Raw genomic sequence first — 20,990 nt, 5'->3', positions numbered from 1 at the left:
CACACAGACATAAATACACATTAAATCTAAAGGCATGATGACGGTGAGACAGAGGTCTGCAGGCCTGACCCCACCACCAGTCACAGCTTTGATCTTCTACAAACAGAAAACGCAAATAAATAAACACTTAAAAATCCAATTGTTCTTATACCAATATATATATATTTTAAATGTTTTGAATGGTTTAAAAATAAAGTAGATTCACGCTCATGTAGATATTGTGACCTATACAGATGACAGTGTTTAAGATAAGATAAGGGGAAAAGATGATGTAAGTCAAAAATGAGAGTAAAATCATTTGTTTGATGAAGGAAAACGATCAGAAATATTCAAGATGGATTGAAAGAATGAAAGATTAAAGAGAGATTTTGGAAACAATCCAACTTTCTGTCGGACAAATGTTTATTTTATCGACTTACACGTTTAAACATGTTGGCGTCTAATGAATGAATCGTTTTGAACTTATTACTTTATAAAGTTGCTCTGAAATCTGGGCGAACGAGAGGTTACGAGAGTCCATTATGATGCAATAATGGCTTCACTCCTCCTGCAGCTGTAATCACGCCCCGCTTTGTTTATACAACGAGTCCCTTGGAGGTGGAGACTCCCGGGATCGACGATGGGCAGTGACAAACCTCTGTGCTTGACCAATGACAGCAGAGTGGACGTGGTTATGATCAACAAGATTTCATCTCCAGAAAAACAAAAAGTGTTTCCAGTGGGCGGAGCTTAAGATAAAGTTTGTTATTGGTTTAGAAATGAAAATGATAAATAGTTTTAAAATGACTGACAAAGGAAATGTTGTTTATGGCTGTTAATTGAACTTTCAGCCAATCATGCGCATGTCAGATTAAATTTATATTATATATCGTTTTTATATTTAACTCTGTGTGGATAAAAATGCAATGAAAATATTTATTTAAATTACTAAAAGAAAAATAAGAAAAAATAAATATCAAAAGATGTTTTTATTTTTTTTATTTGATTGAGAAACAATTAATCTACTTTAATTTCAATTTATTCAAATACAATTTCAATAAATGTAGGTTATGAAACAATGTGCTTTTCCAGAAAAAAAAAAAAAAATAAATTTCCAAATTATATTTACTATTTTATTTATTTCTTTCAAAATGAAATTTTAATATAAACAGTTTTTCTTACATTTATTTTCATTATTTTGTGATAAAAGCATTTTGATATTTTAGGATTTTTAAATATTTTAGTGTAAAAAGAAATGATTTTTTTTTTTTTTTCAAATTAAATTACTAACAAAAAAAAAATTAAATTTAAATAAAAAAGGTAAAATTATACCATTCAATATTCTGATGGATCTGGATTTATCTTCTATAGAGAAATAAAAGGAATTTATCTTAAAAAAAAGAATCTTCATGTACATTTTTAAAGCTTCAAAGTTAATCATGAATATCTTTAGAAGTATATTATTTTAATTAAATCTATTATTCAGCATTTGGATAAAATAATAATTAGCATTGAACAGAAAAAACTTTCAGATTTGAGAAAATTCCATTTTAAGTTGCATTTTACTCAAACAAAGAAGACGTTTTTATTCGTTCAGGCTTTTCCTTGATTTTCTGGAACTCCTGTTGTGTTATCAGTTTTATCTTGACCTTTAAAGTATATACTTTATTGAATATTGTTTTGATTGTTTAAGCGCTTTGTCACCCTGGTCTAGAAAAGCGCTATACAAATAAAAATGACTTACTTACTTACTTACGTACCAATAGAGTTTAATTGTAGAATCTTGAAGTATTAACACTGAAACAATGTGTTTGTACAGAAGTGTGAGGACGAAGCAACAGACCACGAACAACACGTTTGCCTCGACGACTTCTGCTGCTATTTTTACGGGAAATACTTGAAGAGAAAAGGTCAGGCGTGATTCACGTCTGCATGGATGGAAAAAAAAAGTCTTTTTTGCTTCTGGAAACAAATCCTGGCTCTGCTCTTAAATTAACCATTAACCAGCGTCTCCGTGGGTGAGTGCAGCAGACTCGTGAAATATTCACTCGTCACTGTGACTCGTCACAGACGTCGTCTCCCTGCTGACCCCGGGATCCAAAAAAAAAAAATCCAACTCACCGTGAAGCGACGCAGCTGATGCAGTCGCGCTCCTGCGGCCCTTTGCACTTCAGACACGTTGCATGGCATGCGTCGCACTCCCCGCCCGAGTCCTGGAATCCTCCTGGAAGAACCAGATCACACGTGTTGAACTGTGACGAGGTCACGTCCACTTAACTTAAATAAACAACATGGATGTGAACAGTTATGACACACGTTGAAACTGAAGTGAGCGCAGTCTTCTGCCAAGCAGCTCATTTCCAAGCGTTATTACTGACGTTTAAAAATAATTCTTGATGGTCTGTGTTACATTCAGGTGCTGTTGGAACATCTTCAGCTATTGAGCAACATATTGTAGAAACACTGAAGCAATATGTTCAACAATAATAAACATTTTAAACATCATTTCTGAAGTAATTATTACTTTAGTTTTCAAGCTGTGTGAGGCTTTTTTGACAGACAGACGGAGTGACAGACAGACATATAGAGCGACAGACAGACATATAGAGCGACAGACAGACATATAGAGCGACAGACAGACATATAGAGCGTCAGGAAGAGCGACAGACGGACATATAGAGCAACAGACAGACAGACTCACAGACATATAGAGCGACAGACAGAAATATAGAGCGACAGACAGACATATAGAGCGACAGAAAGCCATATAGAGCGACAGACAGAAATATAGAGCGAGAGACAGACATATAGAGCGTCAGGAAGAGCGACAGACGGACATATAGAGCAACAGACAGACAGACTGACAGACATATAGAGCGACAGACAGAAATATAGAGCGACAGACAGACATATAGAGCGTCAGAAAGACATATGGAGGGACAGGAAGGGCGAGAGACAGACATATAGAGGAACAGACAGACATATAGAGTGACAGACATATAGAGAGACAGACATATAGAGAGACAGAAGGAGCGACAAACAGACATATAGAGCGTCAGGAAGACATATGGAGGGACAGGAGGAGCGACAGACAGACATATAGAGCAACAGACAGACATATAGAGCAACAGACATATAGAGAGACAGAAAGAGCGACAAACAGACATATAGAGTGACAGACAGACATATAGAGCGTCAGGAAGAGCGACAGACGGACATATAGAGCAACAGACAGACAGACTCAGACATATAGAGCGACAGAAAGACATATGGAGGGACAGGAAGGGCGAGAGACAGACATATAGAGGAACAGACAGACATATAGAGCGACTTACAGACATATAGAGTGACAGACATATAGAGAGACAGAAGGAGCGACAAACAGACATATAGAGCGTCAGGAAGACATATGGAGGGACAGGAAGAGCGACAAACAGACATATAAAGCAACAGACAGACATATAGAGCGACAGACAGACATATAGAGCGACAGACATATAGAGAGACAGAAAGAGCGACAAACAGACATATAGAGCGTCAGGAAGAGCGACAGACGGACATATAGAGCAACAGACAGACAGACTCACAGACATATAGAGCGACAGAAAGACATATGGAGGGACAGGAGGAGCGACAGACAGACATATAGAGCAACCGACAGACGGAGTGACAGACAGACATATAGAGCGACAGACAGACTGAAAGACATACATATAGAGCGACAGACGGAGTGACAGACAGACATATAGAGCGACAGGAAGAGCAACAGATGGACATATAGAGCGACAGACAGACATATAGAGCGACAGACAGAAATATAGAGCGACAGACAGACATATAGAGCGTCAGGAAGAGCGACAGATGGACATATAGAGCAAAAGACAGACAGACAGACAGACATATAGAGCGACAGACATACATATAGAGCGTCAGGAAGAGCGACAGACAGACATATAGAGCAACAGACAGACAGACATACATATAGAGAGACAGAAAGAGCAACAAACAGACATATAGAGTGACAGACAGACATATAGAGCGACAGACAGACATATAGAGCAACAGACTGAAAGACATACATATAGAGCGACAGACAGACATAGAGCGACAGACTGAAAGAAATACATATAGAGTGACAGACAGACATATAGAGCGACAGACAGACATATAGAGCGACAGACTGAAAGACATACATATAGAGTGACAGACAGACATATAGAGCGACAGACAGACATATAGAGCGACAGACCGAAAGACATACATATAGAGCGACAGACAGACATAGAGCGACAGACTGAAAGAAATACATATAGAGTGACAGACAGACATATAGAGCGACAGACAGACATATAGAGCGACAGACTGAAAGACATACATATAGAGCGACAGAAAGAGTGACAAACAGACATATAGAGCGACAGACAGACATATAGAGTGACATACAGACTGAAAGACATACATATAGAGCGACAGACTGAAAGACATACATATAGAGCGACAGAAAGAGTGACAAACAGACATATAGAGCGACAGACAGACATATAGAGTGACATACAGACTGAAAGACATACATATAGAGCGACAGAAAGAGCAACAGCCAGACATATAGAGCAACAGACAAAGTCTCAGACAGACATATAGAGCAACAGACAAACTGACTGATAGACATATAGAGCGACAGAAAGAGCGACAGACATATAGAGTGACAGAGAAAGACAAAGAGACAAACACTCAAAGCAACATAAACACAGAACGACAGACAGAGAAAGAGACAGACATACAGAGTGACAGACAGACAGAGCCACAGACAGACATAAAGAGCAGAACCAGATTGACAGACAAACATAAGGAGCAACAGACAGAGTGACAGATACAGTGACAGACAGAGCGCTATATAAATAAAAATTACTTACTTACATACATATAGAGCGACAGACAAAGAGACATACACTCAAAGCAACACACAGACAGAGTAACAGACAGTAAAAGGGACATACGTACAGAGAGACAGACTGACATATAGAGCAACAGACAGAGTGATAGACTGACACATAGAGCAACCGAAAGTGACAGACAGACATATAGAGCGTTAGACAGAGTGACAGACAAGAAATAGAGCGACAGACAGAGACAGAGCGACTGACAGACAGAGCAACAGACAGACATATAGAGTGACAGAGAAAGACAGAGAAACAGACACTCAAAGCGACAAATAGAAAGAGCGACAGACCGTCAAAGCTTATGACAGACCGAGTGACAGACAGACGGACAGAGACAAAGCAACAGACAGTCAGAGCGACAGACCAGCAGTGACTAAATGACAGAACACGACCTCCTTGGCAGACGAAACTATAAGCGATGACAGAAGACTTCATAAAACCAGACTGACCGTCCTCACAGGAGGAAGCAGCCAAACACTGTCCGTCCTGCAGCTCATGTCCACTGGAGCAGCTGCTGCAGTTCTGTCTGCTCGGACCGACACAGGTGAGACAGGTGGCGTCGCACCTGAGGAGCAGCAACACTTAGAACATCTATGGACCTCATGAAGACACTTGATAGCCTTGAAGACTGAAGATGAAAGACGTCCTTCAACATCCATGTGTTTTTAATAAGAACTGATGGAAAATGAGCTTTTTTTTCTCCTCCATCATTGATCGTTTTATTCTTCATACAAACAAGAGAAAAGTTTATTGATCTCACGATCAAAGACAGAAACAAATACTTTTCTCTTCTCTGATGTTTAATTGTTAGTGTTTCGGAAAAACACATGTTGAGTTCAGACAATAAAGAAGATAAAGACGTTAAGAGTATATCAGTGACTTTAAAATATTCAATGGTTGTTGTTGTTTTGTTTTTTATTCAAAAGAATGTTTACAGCTTCAAAGATTTTCTTTGAATAATTTAATCTAATAATTTGTAGACTGAAAGATAATATTCAGGTTTGATTAATGAATTTAATTGAAACATTTTAGTTCATATTTAATGTTTTTACACAATTTAATAAACTAATACAAATCAATTTGTAATATTTTAAATTGTATATTTAACATGTTGGACATTTTAGTAGTAGAAGAATAAGTAATAGAATTGGTAGTAGAATAATTATTAGTAGAAGCAGTAGTATTAGTATTTTTTTTTATTTTATTAGTATTTAGTACTTATTAACACAACACTTTTTTTGAACCCACACCTGAACACACACCTGAGCACACACCTGAACACACACCTGAACACACACCTGAACACACACCTGAACACACACCTGAACACACACACCTGAACTCACACACCTGAACTCACACACCTGAACACACACCTGAACACACACACCTGAACTCACACACCTGAACACACACCTGAACTCACACACCTGAACACACACACCTGAACACACACACCTGAACACACACCTGAACACACACACCTGAACACACACACCTGAACACACACACCTGAACACACACACCTGAACACACACCTGAACACACACCTAAGCACACACACCTGAACACACACACCTGAACACACACCTGAACACATACCTGAACTCACACCCAAACACACACCTGAGCACACACACCTGAACACACACACCCGAACACACACCCGAACACACACCCGAACACACACCCGAACACACACCCGAACACACACCTGAACACACACCTGAACACATACCTGAACTCACACCCAAACACACACCTGAGCACACACACCAGAACACACACACCTGAACACACACCCGAACACACACCCGAACACACACCCGAACACACACCCGAACACACACCCGAACACACACCCGAATACACACCCGAACACACACCTGAACACACACACCTGAACACACACCTGAACACACACACCTGAACACACACCTGAACACACACACCTGAACACACACCTGAACACACACACCTGAACACACACCTGAACACACACACCTGAACACACACACCTGAGCACACACCTGAACACACACACCTGAACACACACCTGAACACACACACCTGAACACACACACCTGAGCACACACACCTGAGCACACACACCTGAACACACACACACCTGAACACACACACCTGAGCACACACACCTGAGCACACACCTGAACACACACCTGAACACATACACCTGAACACACACACCTGAGCACACACCTGAGCACACACACCTGAACACTCACACCTGAACACACACACCTGAGCACACACACCTGAGCACACACACCTGAGCACACACACCTGAGCACACACACCTGAGCGCACACACCTGAACACACACACCTGAACACACACACCTGAGCACACACACCTGAGCACACACCTGAGCACACACACCTGAACACACACACCTGAGCACACACACCTGAGCACACACCTGAACACACACACCTGAACACACACCTGAACACACACACCTGAGCACACACACCTGAGCACACACCTGAACACACACACCTGAACACACACCTGAACACATACACCTGAACACACACACCTGAGCACACACCTGAGCACACACACCTGAACACACACCTGAACACACACACCTGAACACACACAACTGAGCACACACACCTGAACACACACCTGAACACACACCTGAACACACACGTGAACACACACCTGAACACACACCTGAACACACACCTGAACACACACCTGAACACACACACCTGAACACACACACCTGAACACACACACCTGAACACACACACCTGAACACACACCAGCAAACTCACCTCCTACACGATCTCGGCCCGTCAGGTTCCTCCAGGTTCTGCTCGGCGAAGAATCCTGGTCCACAGGAGGAGACACAGGTCCAGTCCTGCACCAAGAACCCTGGAGAGCACAGAAGACACGCCTCGGGACCAGAACCTGCAGAGAAACATGGACTCATCATGTGAAGCAGGAACGACACTGTGGATCATCAGTGTCAACGCTTTTTAGTTTAACTTTGTTCAGACTTATAATATATTCTAGTGAAACGTTTTTCTGTGAAATACTTGAATTTAAAAAAATTATATCGAAAGATTGAATGGATTTTTTTTTTTACAATTGCAAATATATATATATATATATATATATATATATATATATATATTACAAAAAATATATATATATTTTTTTACACATACATTTGGAAGATTCAAATTCAAAAAATTCAAAAACATATGTTCTTAATTCATGTTTTATAAATTCTAGCCTTTTAATATGGTATATACTGTATACTGTATATATACTGTATATATATATATATATGGTATATTGAAATATTGAATTGTTTTTACAATTGTTAAATAAATATAAATAGGAATATATAAAAAGCCTTTTAAATGTAACAGGGTACGCATCGTTATAATTAAAAAAAATGTAAAAAAAAAAATTGTATATTGAAAGATTGAATTAAAATTAATTTTTTTACTTTTTTTTTTTTACGTAAAATAATAGGAATAATTGAAATAATTAATATAATTTTTCCCACCAATTTTTACATAAATAAATATCAATCTTTTTTTTTTAATATGATTTAATTATCATAGCCTTTTAATTTCAATATGCTAAGCATTGTAAGAATTTCAATAATTGAATTCAATTATTTATATATTAAAAAAGGTTTTTTTTTTCTTTAGTTTCTTTTTGAATAATAATATTTTTTAATTATGTTATAATAATATTTTCAAGGTCAAATTTTTTTTACCTTTTGTATTCTATTTTGCTCATAGTTATTCAAAAAATAATTTTCTTAATGAAATGTGCTTTTTAATTGGTTAGCTTTTCAATTCAGTATAAAAATGTTGACAAAAAAATGCCAGACTAATCCAATCGAGCACTGAGCATGTAAAACGATCATTGAATAAATAAGAAATTAAAACATTTATTTTGATTCCGCCATGAGTAACGTTAGTCACATGATCGTGGCATGATTGACAGTTTGATCCAGTAACTCGGTACTCTGTTGGTAATGTCTGGTGACTACTTTTTATATTGAATTTAAAATACTACAAATTTTAAAAAAAAAAGTACAATTACAAAAATGTTTTTTTTTATTATTATTATTGTAATTAGAATATAAAACCTTGATTTAAAACAAAACAAAAACATTATCATTATCATTATAAGAAAAGAAAAGAAAAACTGAAAAAAAAACCCAATAGTTTTTGAATTCCAAAAATGAAGAAAATGCTTTAATATCAAAATAATTCACATTTTAAAAGTTAAATTCAACGTTGAATATTCTGCTGCTACTGACTGACGTCCGTACTTCACCTGCACATGTGGCACAGGCCTTGTGGCACGACCGGCATCCTTCTTCCTGCTGGTCGTGGTAGAATCCTGGAGAACAAGTCTGCAGACAACGATTCCCCTGCAGGCTGGAGAGTCGACATGTCGTGACGCACACAGATGCACACAGACACACACAGACAGACACAGACACACACAGACACACACAGACGCACACAGACGCACACAGACGCACACAGACGCACACAGACGCACACAGACGCACACGGACGCACACAGACGGACACAGACGCACACAGACGCACACAGACGCACACAGACGCACACAGACGCACACAGACGCACACAGACGCACACAGACACACACAGACACACACGGACACACACAGACACACACAGACGCACACGGACACACACAGACGCACACAGACGCACACAGACGCACACAGACACACACGGACACACAGACGCACACAGACGCACACAGATGCACACGGACACACACAGACGCACACAGACACACACAGACGTACACAGACGCACACAGACGCACACAGACGCACACAGACGCACACAGACGCACACAGACACACACAGACACACACAGACACACACAGACACACACAGACGCAAACAGACGCACACGGACACACACAGACACAGCCACACACGGACACACAGACGCACACAGACGCACACAGATGCACACGGACACACACAGACGCACACAGACGCACACAGACGCACACAGACGCACACAGACGCACACAGACACACACAGACACACACAGACGCAAACAGACGCACACAGACACACACAGACGCACACAGACGCACACAGACGCACACGGACACACACGGACGCACACAGACGCACACAGACGCACACAGACGCACACAGACGCACACAGACGCACACAGACACACACAGACACACACGGACGCACACGGACACACACGGACACACACGGACACACACGGACACACACGGACACACACGGACACACACAGACGCACACAGACGCACACGGACACACACGGACACACACAGACGCACACAGACGCACACAGACGCACACAGACACACACAGACACACACAGACACACACAGACACACACACAGACGCACACAGACGCACACAGACGCACACAGACGCACACAGACACACACAGACGCACACAGACGCACACAGACGCACACAGACGCACACAGACACAAACAGACGCACACAGACGCACACGGACACACAAAGACATACACAGACGCACACAGACGCACACAGACGCACACAGACGCACACAGACACACACAGACACCAACAGACACACACGGACACACACGGACACACACAGACGCACACAGACGCACACAGACGCACACAGACGCACACAGACACACACAGACGCACACAGACGCACACAGACACAACACAGACACAACACAACACAACAACAAAAATAATCCACAAACAGAAACAGCTGGTTTTGATCTTAGAATGTTTGTTTATTTCTGTGGGACGGATGTAGAAGATTTTTTCAATAATCTGTTGTAATTTACGTATATTTTTTCAAATACTAAAGAGTGTACTATGAAGTATCTGAGGTTTTGATCTTGAACAAAAGTCTTTTAACTGTGCCCTTGAAAATACAATTTTTAATATCATTTATTATTTCACCTTTTTTTATTAGGCGAGTTAAAAATAAAAAATAATAAAAATAAAATACTGTCGAAATGATTCTGCGTTTGTTTTTTACACTCAACTTACCTCATACAATGAGGTACAATTTTTTTTTAAATCAAGTACAATGTTATGTTTTTGTTTTTAATCTCAGGTTTAATCTGGGTCAAAGTGACCCGAAGGCCAGGAAACAAATGTGTTTGTGGTATCACTTGTGTTGTCTCTGGGTCAAGGTGACCTGAACACAAATGTGTTTGTGGTATCCCTTGTGTTGTCTCTGGGTCGAGGTGACCGAATACCCGAAAACAAATGTGTTTGTGGTATACCTTGTGTTGTCTCTGAGTCAAGGTGACCTGAACACAAATGTGTTTGTGGTATCCCTTGTGTTGTCTCTGGGTCAAGGTGACTCGAAGGCCTGAATACAAATGTGTTTGTGGTATACCTTGTGTTGTCTCTGGGTCAAGGTGACCTGAACACAAATGTGTTTGTGATATCCCTTGTGTTGTGTCAGGGTCAAGGTGACCCGAAGGCCAAAAACAAATGTGTTTGTGGTATCCCTTGTACTGCCTCTGGGTCAATGTGACCTGAAAACAAATGTGTTTGTGGTATCTCTTGTGTTGTCTCTGGGTCAAGGTGACCCGAAAACAAATGTGTTTGTGATATCCCTTGTGTTGTGTCAGGGTCAAGGTGACCCGAAGGCCAAAAACAAATGTGTTTGTGGTATCCCTTGTGCTGCCTCTGGGTCAATGTGACCCGAAGGCCCGAAAACAAATGTGTTTGTGGTATCCCTTGTGTGTTATTCTAGCCTCACTGTCAATCAATGATTTCCCGTCAGAACCTTCTAGTTTCTGCAAGTATCCGATCAATTGATGACATTCTGTGGGTCACACTATTGACGTCATTTCATTATTGATCTGGATTTTAACTCATTTTAAATTGACATTGAGTTTGTTAGTATGGAAGCAACGCATCGACACACAAGCACTGAACGGTTGAATTGAACGTCGCGCAGACGTCGTAACATAACATGGATGAGGAGCACTTGTTTGGAATCTTCTGGTCACACTATTACACATTTTAACATTGAATTTAAACGGCTACAAACTGAAAAATACTGAATTTAGAAAAAATATTTTGGAATTATTGGAATTAGATGATGAAACTGTATGTGTAAAAAAATATTCATAAAAGAAAAAGAATAAAAAAAAAATTGAAATTGTTTAATGTCCAATGAAAATGTTCAATGAAATGCTACAATGTTCTGATGACTCTGTTATACGTCCATTCTCTGTTCAAACTACTGACTCATCATGAGCACGAAGCAGTGAAATGTTCAGAAGGAAAGAGAGCGAAAGAGAGCGAAAGAGAGCGAAAGAGAGCGAAAGAGAGCGAAAGAGAGCGAAAGAGAGCGAACACTGATCCCTGCAGAGACTCTACCTCGTGTCTGGTTTGCATTCGCTGCAGACGCTGGACGACGTGCACTTGAGGCAGCTCTGGCTGCACCTCCTGCACATGTTGCTGTCTGTGGGGAAATCACACACACACACACACACACACACACACACACACACACACACACACACACACACACACACACACACACACACACACACACACACACACACACACACACACACACACACACACACACACACACACACACACACACACACACACACACACACACACACACACACACACACACACACACACACGAAAACACACATCAGAGTCGCTCATCAATCTCAGGCCCAGCAGTCACTTCAGTCGCCCTCGAGACCCGCGAGCACTTCCTGTTTCATCCACTGATCGACATCAACACGGAATTGTCATCAAATTATTTTTAGGAAATTTTTAATTATGAGAGTTTTTGTGACACGAACATACATTTATTAGTTTAAGTCCTTCATCTTAAAGTGTAACGTTTTGGATTTCCATCAATATTTGATGAACTTAACATTAAATACTGTGTATTTATTTTCATTATTTTCATTAAATTAAATATTTGATACGTTGTAACGTTGATTTTTTAATAAAATGAAATATGTTTTTTTAAGCATCGAGCACAAAACATGTACTTATTGAAAGGATTTTCTACTAAATATTGCAAATCTATAATTTGTTCATTGAATTTATTCATATTTTATAACTGAATTGTATAAATTAATATGTTTTCAATGTCAAGCCTTTTACAAATATATATATAATGTTGGTATAATATGATTGGTTGAAAGTTTGATCTGTTGACACCATTATACCGTATACAATACTCAATTAGTACTCCATTAATACTCCATTAGTACTCCATAAGTACTCAATTAATACCCCGTCAGTACTCCATTAATACTCCATCAGTACTCCATTGGTACTCCATTAATACTCTGTTAGTACCCCATTCATACTCTATTAGTACTACATTAATACTCCATAAATACTCCATTGGTACTCCATTAATACTCTGTTAGTACCCCATTAATACTCTATTATTACTACATTAATACTCCATCAGTACTCCATTGGTACTCCATTAATACTCTATTAGTACTCCATTAATACTCCATTAGTACTCCATAAGTACTCCATAAGTACTCCATTAATACCCCGTCAGTACTCCATTAATACTCCATCAGTACTCCATTGGTACTCCATTAATACTCTGTTAGTACCCCATTCATACTCTATTAGTACTACATTAATACTCCATTAATACTCCATCAGTACTCCATTGGTACTCCATTAATACTCTGTTAGTACCCCATTCATACTCTATTAGTACTACATTAATACTCCATTAATACTCCATTAATACTCCATCAGTACTCCATTGGTACTCCATTAATACTCTGTTAGTACCCCATTCATACTCTATTAGTACTACATTAATACTCCATTAATACTCCATCAGTACTCCATTGGTAATCCATTAATACTCTGTTAGTACCCCATTAATACTCTATTAGTACTACATTAATACTCCATTAATAATCCATCAGTACTCCATTGGTACTCCATTAATACTCTGTTAGTACCCCATTAATACTCTATTAGTACTACATTCATTCTCCATCAGTACTCCATCAGTACTCCATTAATACTCCGTTATTACTCCATTAATACTCGATAAGTACTCCACAAGTACTCCATTAATGCTCCATCAGTACTCCATTAATACTCCATCAGTAATAATGATTAGAATTATAATATTAAATTCTACATGTAAAAAAAGAATAATTAATACTGAAAATATTCAGATTTTTTCATTCAAATATTTAAAAAAAAAAAAAAAGTAAACTTTGTTTATACAAATTATTCATTTAAAATATTAAAAAGAAAAAATCTAACGGTTAAAAATAGAAATGATTGAATTCGATCATTTAAATTAAAACAATATAATAAGTAATTCAACATTCTAAATAGGAAATCATCAAATATTGCGATCACACTGATCAACTTCCATATTCACTCGTTATTGATCACGTGACCTTCATGTTTCCTGTGATCCATCTCCACTGTTCTTCAGGAACATCAGACGTGTCGATGAGCTACGATAATATTGACGACTCTGGTGGTTCGTTATCCAACGAGAGAAGAGATTCATATACAGTCCAAGGAATTTGGCAGTTTTTTAATAGTGTGTAGATAGTATTTTGATGTAGTATTAAAAATTGATTTTATTTAATGTTTTAAATGTTTTTAAATGTTTTTTTATGGATTGGATAATTATTTTTTTTAGAATATTTGAATTAAATAATTTCTATATCAAAAGTTTAAATTTGTTTTTATTTAATGAGTATTTTATATTAAAACGTTTTTTTAAATAATTTAAATCCTTGGTTTTTTTCAAGAGTGTATTATTCTAATCCTAATAATAATAAAAAAAATACATTATTTTGATTAAAAAAGGTTTCAGTTTAAAATACAATTTTCAAATGTTGAATCTTTTTCAACCATTATTTATATTCAGATTACATAGTGTACTTCCTACTGCATCGTACTTCCATAGTACTTCCTTTTCTCAGGAATACACACACATCTACTACTAATGTGACGTCTTTTTTACATTCACATGATTTATTGTTCGCTTTAAAAATGAGCTTCCGACAAAATTCAGTTTCTTTCTATAAAAGGAAAATAAAAAGTATTTTTCAAATAAATGTACTATAAATATAACATAACTCCGGACCCCTCCAGTGTGTCAAAAAGTAAATCCTCACCATGATCCAGAAAGAAAGCGTCTCCGCAAAAAGCCGTGCAGGTGTTGCTTCCCTCCGTCAGGTGGTATCCGGAGATACAGGAGCTGCACTGGTCGCGGCGACTTCCTGTGCAGCTCTGGCATGACGAGTAGCACCTCTTGCAGCGCCGGCGGTCTCCCCAGAACCCCCGTGGGCACTCGGATACACAAATCCTGTTTCACCAGCATCACCAGAACGTGGACGCAGAACAAAAGGTGGCATTAGTTACACTTTCTTCTAGGAGGAGAGAAGACAGAGCAGGATCCCGACTGAAGTCCTTTTAAATAAAGTGTTCGTCACTTCAAAATGTTTGCATTATTTATTACTTTATCTCCTCCTGATTCGTTTTAATTTATCGATACTTCCTGCTTTGCCCTTTGCTTCCGCTGTCCTGAGTTGATGAGAATGTTTCTTTTCGGTGTTTGTCAGACACGTCTTCGATGAAACCATCAACCTAATCGTATTTAAAACGCCAGACTTTCTGCAGACCAGCGTCAGCTCATTACCAGTCAGACCTGGTAATTCCTGACACCTCCGAGTTCTACTTCACAACCTGTGTAACTTGGACCTTGTTATTCATGGCAGTTATTTAGTCAGCGTTTTTTGTTACTACATTTTGTGTGAGATTGTGCGTCTTAGTGCCACTCTTTGTGTAATTCCACCTTTTGTGTTACATGGACTTAGAGAAAGGACTCTTAGGACTTTGGCGTCTTTATTCAGTGAATTGTGAATAACCTAATACTCTCATTTGAAATGAATCAGTTACATTAAAATATTATTGACTTTCAATTGTAATTCTTATACTTTTCCATGAGTTTTCCATTAACAGTTTGTCCATTTTTGTGTTGCGATTAAACTTCTGGACACTAGATGTCTGCAGTCATTATGTTCTTCGAAGAAAGAATGGAATTTCGTAAGATCTTGTCAATGACTGAGGACAAGAGGATACAGTCATGACTGAGGACTAGAGGATACAGTGAATCCAGCAGCCTTTAAAGCTGATGTTTGGACATATTTTGGTTCGAAAACAAATGAAAGTAGTTACGACTTCGTCAAGAGTCATGTGGTCTGTAAATACTACAACACCAGAGTCAAGTACTGGACAATACTACACATATATACTTGTTACTACAGTATCACAACACCAGAGTCAAGTACTGGACAATACTACACATGAATACTTGTTACTACACTATCACAACACCAGAGCCAAGTACTGGACAATACTACACATATATCCTTGTTACTACACCATCACAACACTAGAGTCAAGTACTGGACAATACTACACATATATCCTTGTTACTACACTATCACAACACCAGAGTCAAGTACTTGACAATACTACAAATATATACTTGTTACTACACTATCACAACACTAGAGTCAAGTACTGGACAATACTACACATATATCCTTGTTACTACACTATCACAACACCAGAGTCAAGTACTTGACAATACTACAAATATATACTTGTTACTACACTATCACAACACCAGAATCAAGTACTTGACAATACTACAAATATATACTTGTTACTACACTATCACAACACCTGAGTCAAGTACTTGACAATACTACAAATATATACTTGTTACTACACTATCACAACACCTGAGTCAAGTACTTGACAATACTACAAATATATACTTGTTACTACACTATCACAACACCAGAGTCAAGTACTTGACAATACTACAAATATATACTTGTTACTACACTATCACAACACAAGAGTCAAGTACTTGACAATACTACAAATATATACTTGTTACTACACTATCACAACACCAGAGTCAAGTACTTGACAATACTACAAATATATACTTGTTACTACACTATCACAACACAAGAGTCAAGTACTTGACAATACTACAAATATATACTTGTTACTACACTATCACAACACCAGAGTCAAGTACTTGACAATACTACAAATATATACTTGTTACTACACTATCACAACACAAGAGTCAAGTACTTGACAATACTACAAATATATACTTGTTACTACACTATCACAACACAAGAGTCAAGTACTTGACAATACTACAAATATATACTTGTTACTACACTATCACAACACCTGAGTCAAGTACTGGACAACACTACAAATATATCTTTGTTCCTACAGTATCTAAAAACATCCCTAAAAGTATTGCTTTACTTTAAGTAAGTATCTCAACACTGGCTTCATGGTTGTGTGAAGCTAACCTTGTGTTGTTCTTGAACTTGAGGAACAAGTGTAAACATGTGACACACTGCTCCGGGAAGGGTCCCTCGCAGCCGTCCTCGCTGCATTCCGGGTCGCAGGGTCCTGGAAAAAAAAAAAGGGTTGATCCATCAGCGGCGTGTCGTGAAAATAACGGTTATTGCTGATTTAGTCGCTTGTATTCACGGAACGACCTCAGCACACATCGCTGTACGCCGGCGTGTGTCATGGCGGCCCCTAGAGGTCACGGGGGGGGAAAGGCTTGATATCAGGACATGACTCACCGCCGTATTCTTCGCCGGAATCACTTCCATCCACGGGCGTCTCCGCGGATCGAGCTCGGCGATGATACATGGGGTCGGGCTTCTCTGCCGTGCCATAAATCACCAGAGACCACTTCTCCAGCAGGCCTGGAAACAAGCGCCGGATGCGGGAGCGTCAATAGAAATCCATCCCAGAAGACCTGCACTGTAATTTAGATTCCCGGGAACCGAGAGGAGGAAAAAAAGAACCTGGATCTGATTTTCCTCTCCGATGAGACGGACTATCCAGGACTTTCAAGGTCCATTCCCCGGCTGCCCGCTCCCCCCAGCAGTGGGTCGTCATGAATTCCCAGTCGTGGAATCCTTCGGTGGAATTGTCGAGGGGCCTGGGAAGAAAACGAGACGCCGATCTAATGAATGATCCCCACGAACCTAGCAGGAGATTCACTCAATAGATGAAACATATTCATTATATGGGCGTCGAGTAGAAGCTCGATTTACTTCAAACCTGCAGAGGGAACACGTGCAAAAGATGCTGGTGGAACCAACATATGCTGGCTTGTGTTGCCAGTGGGACATAATTGACCTGCGCACCCAGGAGAATGCGCAGGTCAATTATCCTAAATTTTTCGGGGTTTGCCCAGTCAGTCTCTCTCAACCTTTTTTGTGTTGCAATCAAACTTGTGGCCACTAGATGGCAGCAGTCATCACATCCTCCGCAGCTGCAGTAACAATAAAATCCAACTAGATCAAGGTGATGACTGAGGACGAGAGGATACAGTGAGTGCAACAGCTTTTAAAGCTGATGTTTGGATATATTTTGGTTTGGAAACAAATGAAATGAAATTGAATTGAATTGAAAGCAGTAACGACTTTGTCAAGAGTCATGTGGTCTGTAAATACTACAACACCAGAGTCAAGTACTGGACAATACTACACATATATCCTTGTTACTACACTATCACAACACCAGAGTCAAGTACTGGACAATACTACACATATATACTTGTTACTACACTATCACAACACCAGAGTCAAGTACTGGACAATACTACACATATATACTTGTTACTACACTCTCACAACACCAGAGTCAAGTACTGGACAATACTACACATATATACTTGTTACTACACTCTCACAACACCAGAGTCAAGTACTGGACAATACTACACATATATACTTGTTACTACACTATCACAACACCAGAGTCAAGTACTGGACGATACTACACATATATACTTGTTACTACACTATCACAACACCAGAGTCAAGTACTGGACAATACTACACATATATACTTGCTCCTGAAAAGATGCCGAAGATACAACAGGCAGGAAAAAAAAACTTTTAATTTGGATTATGTTTTGCCCCTGATTGCTTGTAGTTGATTTATTTCATTTGATTAAGATAATCTAAGCTTGCAGTATGTCTTTTGTTTACACTTAGAACTGAATGGTAAAGCACTTACTTCAATAATCCTAAAACTTTGTTTGAAAAGCAAACTATTTTAAGATTTAATTTGATAAAAAGGTTGACATTAATTGAAATGTATTGAGACTAATACATGTTTTTGTTTTGAAGGTTATCAACCTGTTCTATCCTGACAATTGTATTCTGAAAACAAACTTTCAACATCAATTATCCTGAAGAAAATAAAAAAGAGAATCAAGTCCTTTGCATCCTTCAACAAGTGGTCGAGCCGTTTGTCAAGTTTGGGCAGAGTTGTGTTACCGAACAAACACACAACTTGACGATGGGATTCACTAAGATCTCCGAGATTTAACAAATCCATTACCTTGATAATAATGTACTCACTTAGATGTTTGTTCCTCCACATGTCCAACATATGAAGTATCACGGATTCACTAAAACGTGTCGAACCCAACAACCGTTCCATTATCAGGGACTCATTTGGATGTGTGGGACTCAACAATTATAGTTGATTCACTCGCTTGGATTCACTTTAAGTGACAGTTCAAACAAAATGTCGACTAAGAGTTTTAGAACTCAAATTCAAACTTCACTCATGTTCTACTCACCCTCGTGTTGACTAAGAGTTGAGATTATTTTCAGAGTAATCTGTTCTTTTTAGAGTTTTTGGCAAAATAAACATTTTGAATTAAACAATTCCGTATTTTAAGATTGATTTTAGCAGACGCTTTTAGGCTCTTGGTCTACACTGACAGTAAGTACTCTTCGCGATTGCTTCCAATCTATTGTCTACATGGGAAGCGTTTCCTGTCAGTGTAGCATGTTAGCCTTTTAGCTACTGCTACAAACAAACCTTAGGTATTGACTTATTTAACTTTTTTTTCAGAACAATTCTTCTCATGTCGAGGCTTCGATCCAAGAGTGACGTTACAGACGAGCAGTATGAAGGTAATTTCAAGTGACTTTTTGAACGAAGATGAAGATGACAACTGAGCTCCAGTCGCTACATTAAAATGAACAAAAATTTTTGTCTAGGACGCTAAAAAGAACAGATTAATCGGAAAATAATCCCAACATTGGTCGATGTGAGAGTAGAAAATTGATTGTGAAGTTTGAATTTTGGTTGAACTATCACTTTAAATGTGTGGAAATAAACTAGTTCATCAGTTTAATTATCATAGACTTACTTAGATGTCTGGTTAAATTTCTTTGGACAATTAATACTGACAATAAACGACAAATCGAAAGGACAAAATTCCTAAAACAAAAACCCTAAAGTCATATTTATAGACTAGGGATTGAGAATACAAATTAAAAATAAAATATAATGGTTTTTTTCCACGTGAACTTTGACCTCATGGGGGCCACATAAATATATTCAAAGGACCTCAAGTAGCCCTGGGCCACACTTTGCCCAAATTTGAATTAACATAAACACAAAAAAAAGTATAAGTAGTGACAGGGTTATAGGTTTTAAAACATATCATTAGGGCAATATATCGTCTATTTTTCCACAGTACCATCGATTTATTAATTTCAAGCTTGTTTTTTTGTGGGCATATCAGTTTTTATTTTATTGTTCCAAGTTTAATAAAATGTTTGTAAAATAAAAGAATGAGATTTTTGTTTACAATTAATATGTTAATATTCACAGCGTTTCATTTTTTTGTGTTGTAATTAAACTTCTGTCCACAAGATGGCAGCAGTAATCACATCCCCCACAGCTGCAGTAACAATGAAATCCCGCAAGATCCTGGCGATGACTGAGGAAGAGAGGATACAGTGAGTCCAGCAGCTTCTAAAGCTGATGTTTGGACATATTTTGGTTCGAAAACAAATGAAAGCAGTTACGACTTCGTCAAGAGTCATGTGGTCTGTAAATACTACAACACCAGAGTCAAGTACTGGACAATACTACACATATATACTTGTTACTACAC

The 20,990-nt window shown here is 38.6% G+C and overlaps 1 protein-coding gene across 1 annotated transcript in view; it reads right to left on the bottom strand.

The window, feature by feature from the left end:
* The window catches only part of LOC148079104 (proprotein convertase subtilisin/kexin type 5-like), a 49,249-nt gene that overhangs the window by 6,337 nt on the left and 21,922 nt on the right, over positions 1–20,990 (bottom strand). The window contains exons 13-21 of the mRNA XM_087792244.1: positions 17,866–18,002; positions 17,638–17,763; positions 17,356–17,458; positions 15,121–15,311; positions 12,344–12,428; positions 9,252–9,355; positions 7,724–7,859; positions 5,369–5,484; positions 2,101–2,203 (exon numbers count right to left, since the gene is read on the bottom strand). Coding sequence (XP_087648370.1) covers positions 2,101–2,203; positions 5,369–5,484; positions 7,724–7,859; positions 9,252–9,355; positions 12,344–12,428; positions 15,121–15,311; positions 17,356–17,458; positions 17,638–17,763; positions 17,866–18,002 — 1,101 coding nt within the window. The remainder of the gene's footprint in view (positions 1–2,100; positions 2,204–5,368; positions 5,485–7,723; positions 7,860–9,251; positions 9,356–12,343; positions 12,429–15,120; positions 15,312–17,355; positions 17,459–17,637; positions 17,764–17,865; positions 18,003–20,990) is intronic.

The sequence above is a fragment of the Callionymus lyra genome, chromosome 5 (genome assembly GCF_982586985.1).
Source record: "Callionymus lyra chromosome 5, fCalLyr1.hap1.1, whole genome shotgun sequence".
Lineage (NCBI taxonomy): Eukaryota > Metazoa > Chordata > Actinopteri > Syngnathiformes > Callionymidae > Callionymus > Callionymus lyra.
This window is presented reverse-complemented; position numbering and strand designations above follow the sequence as displayed.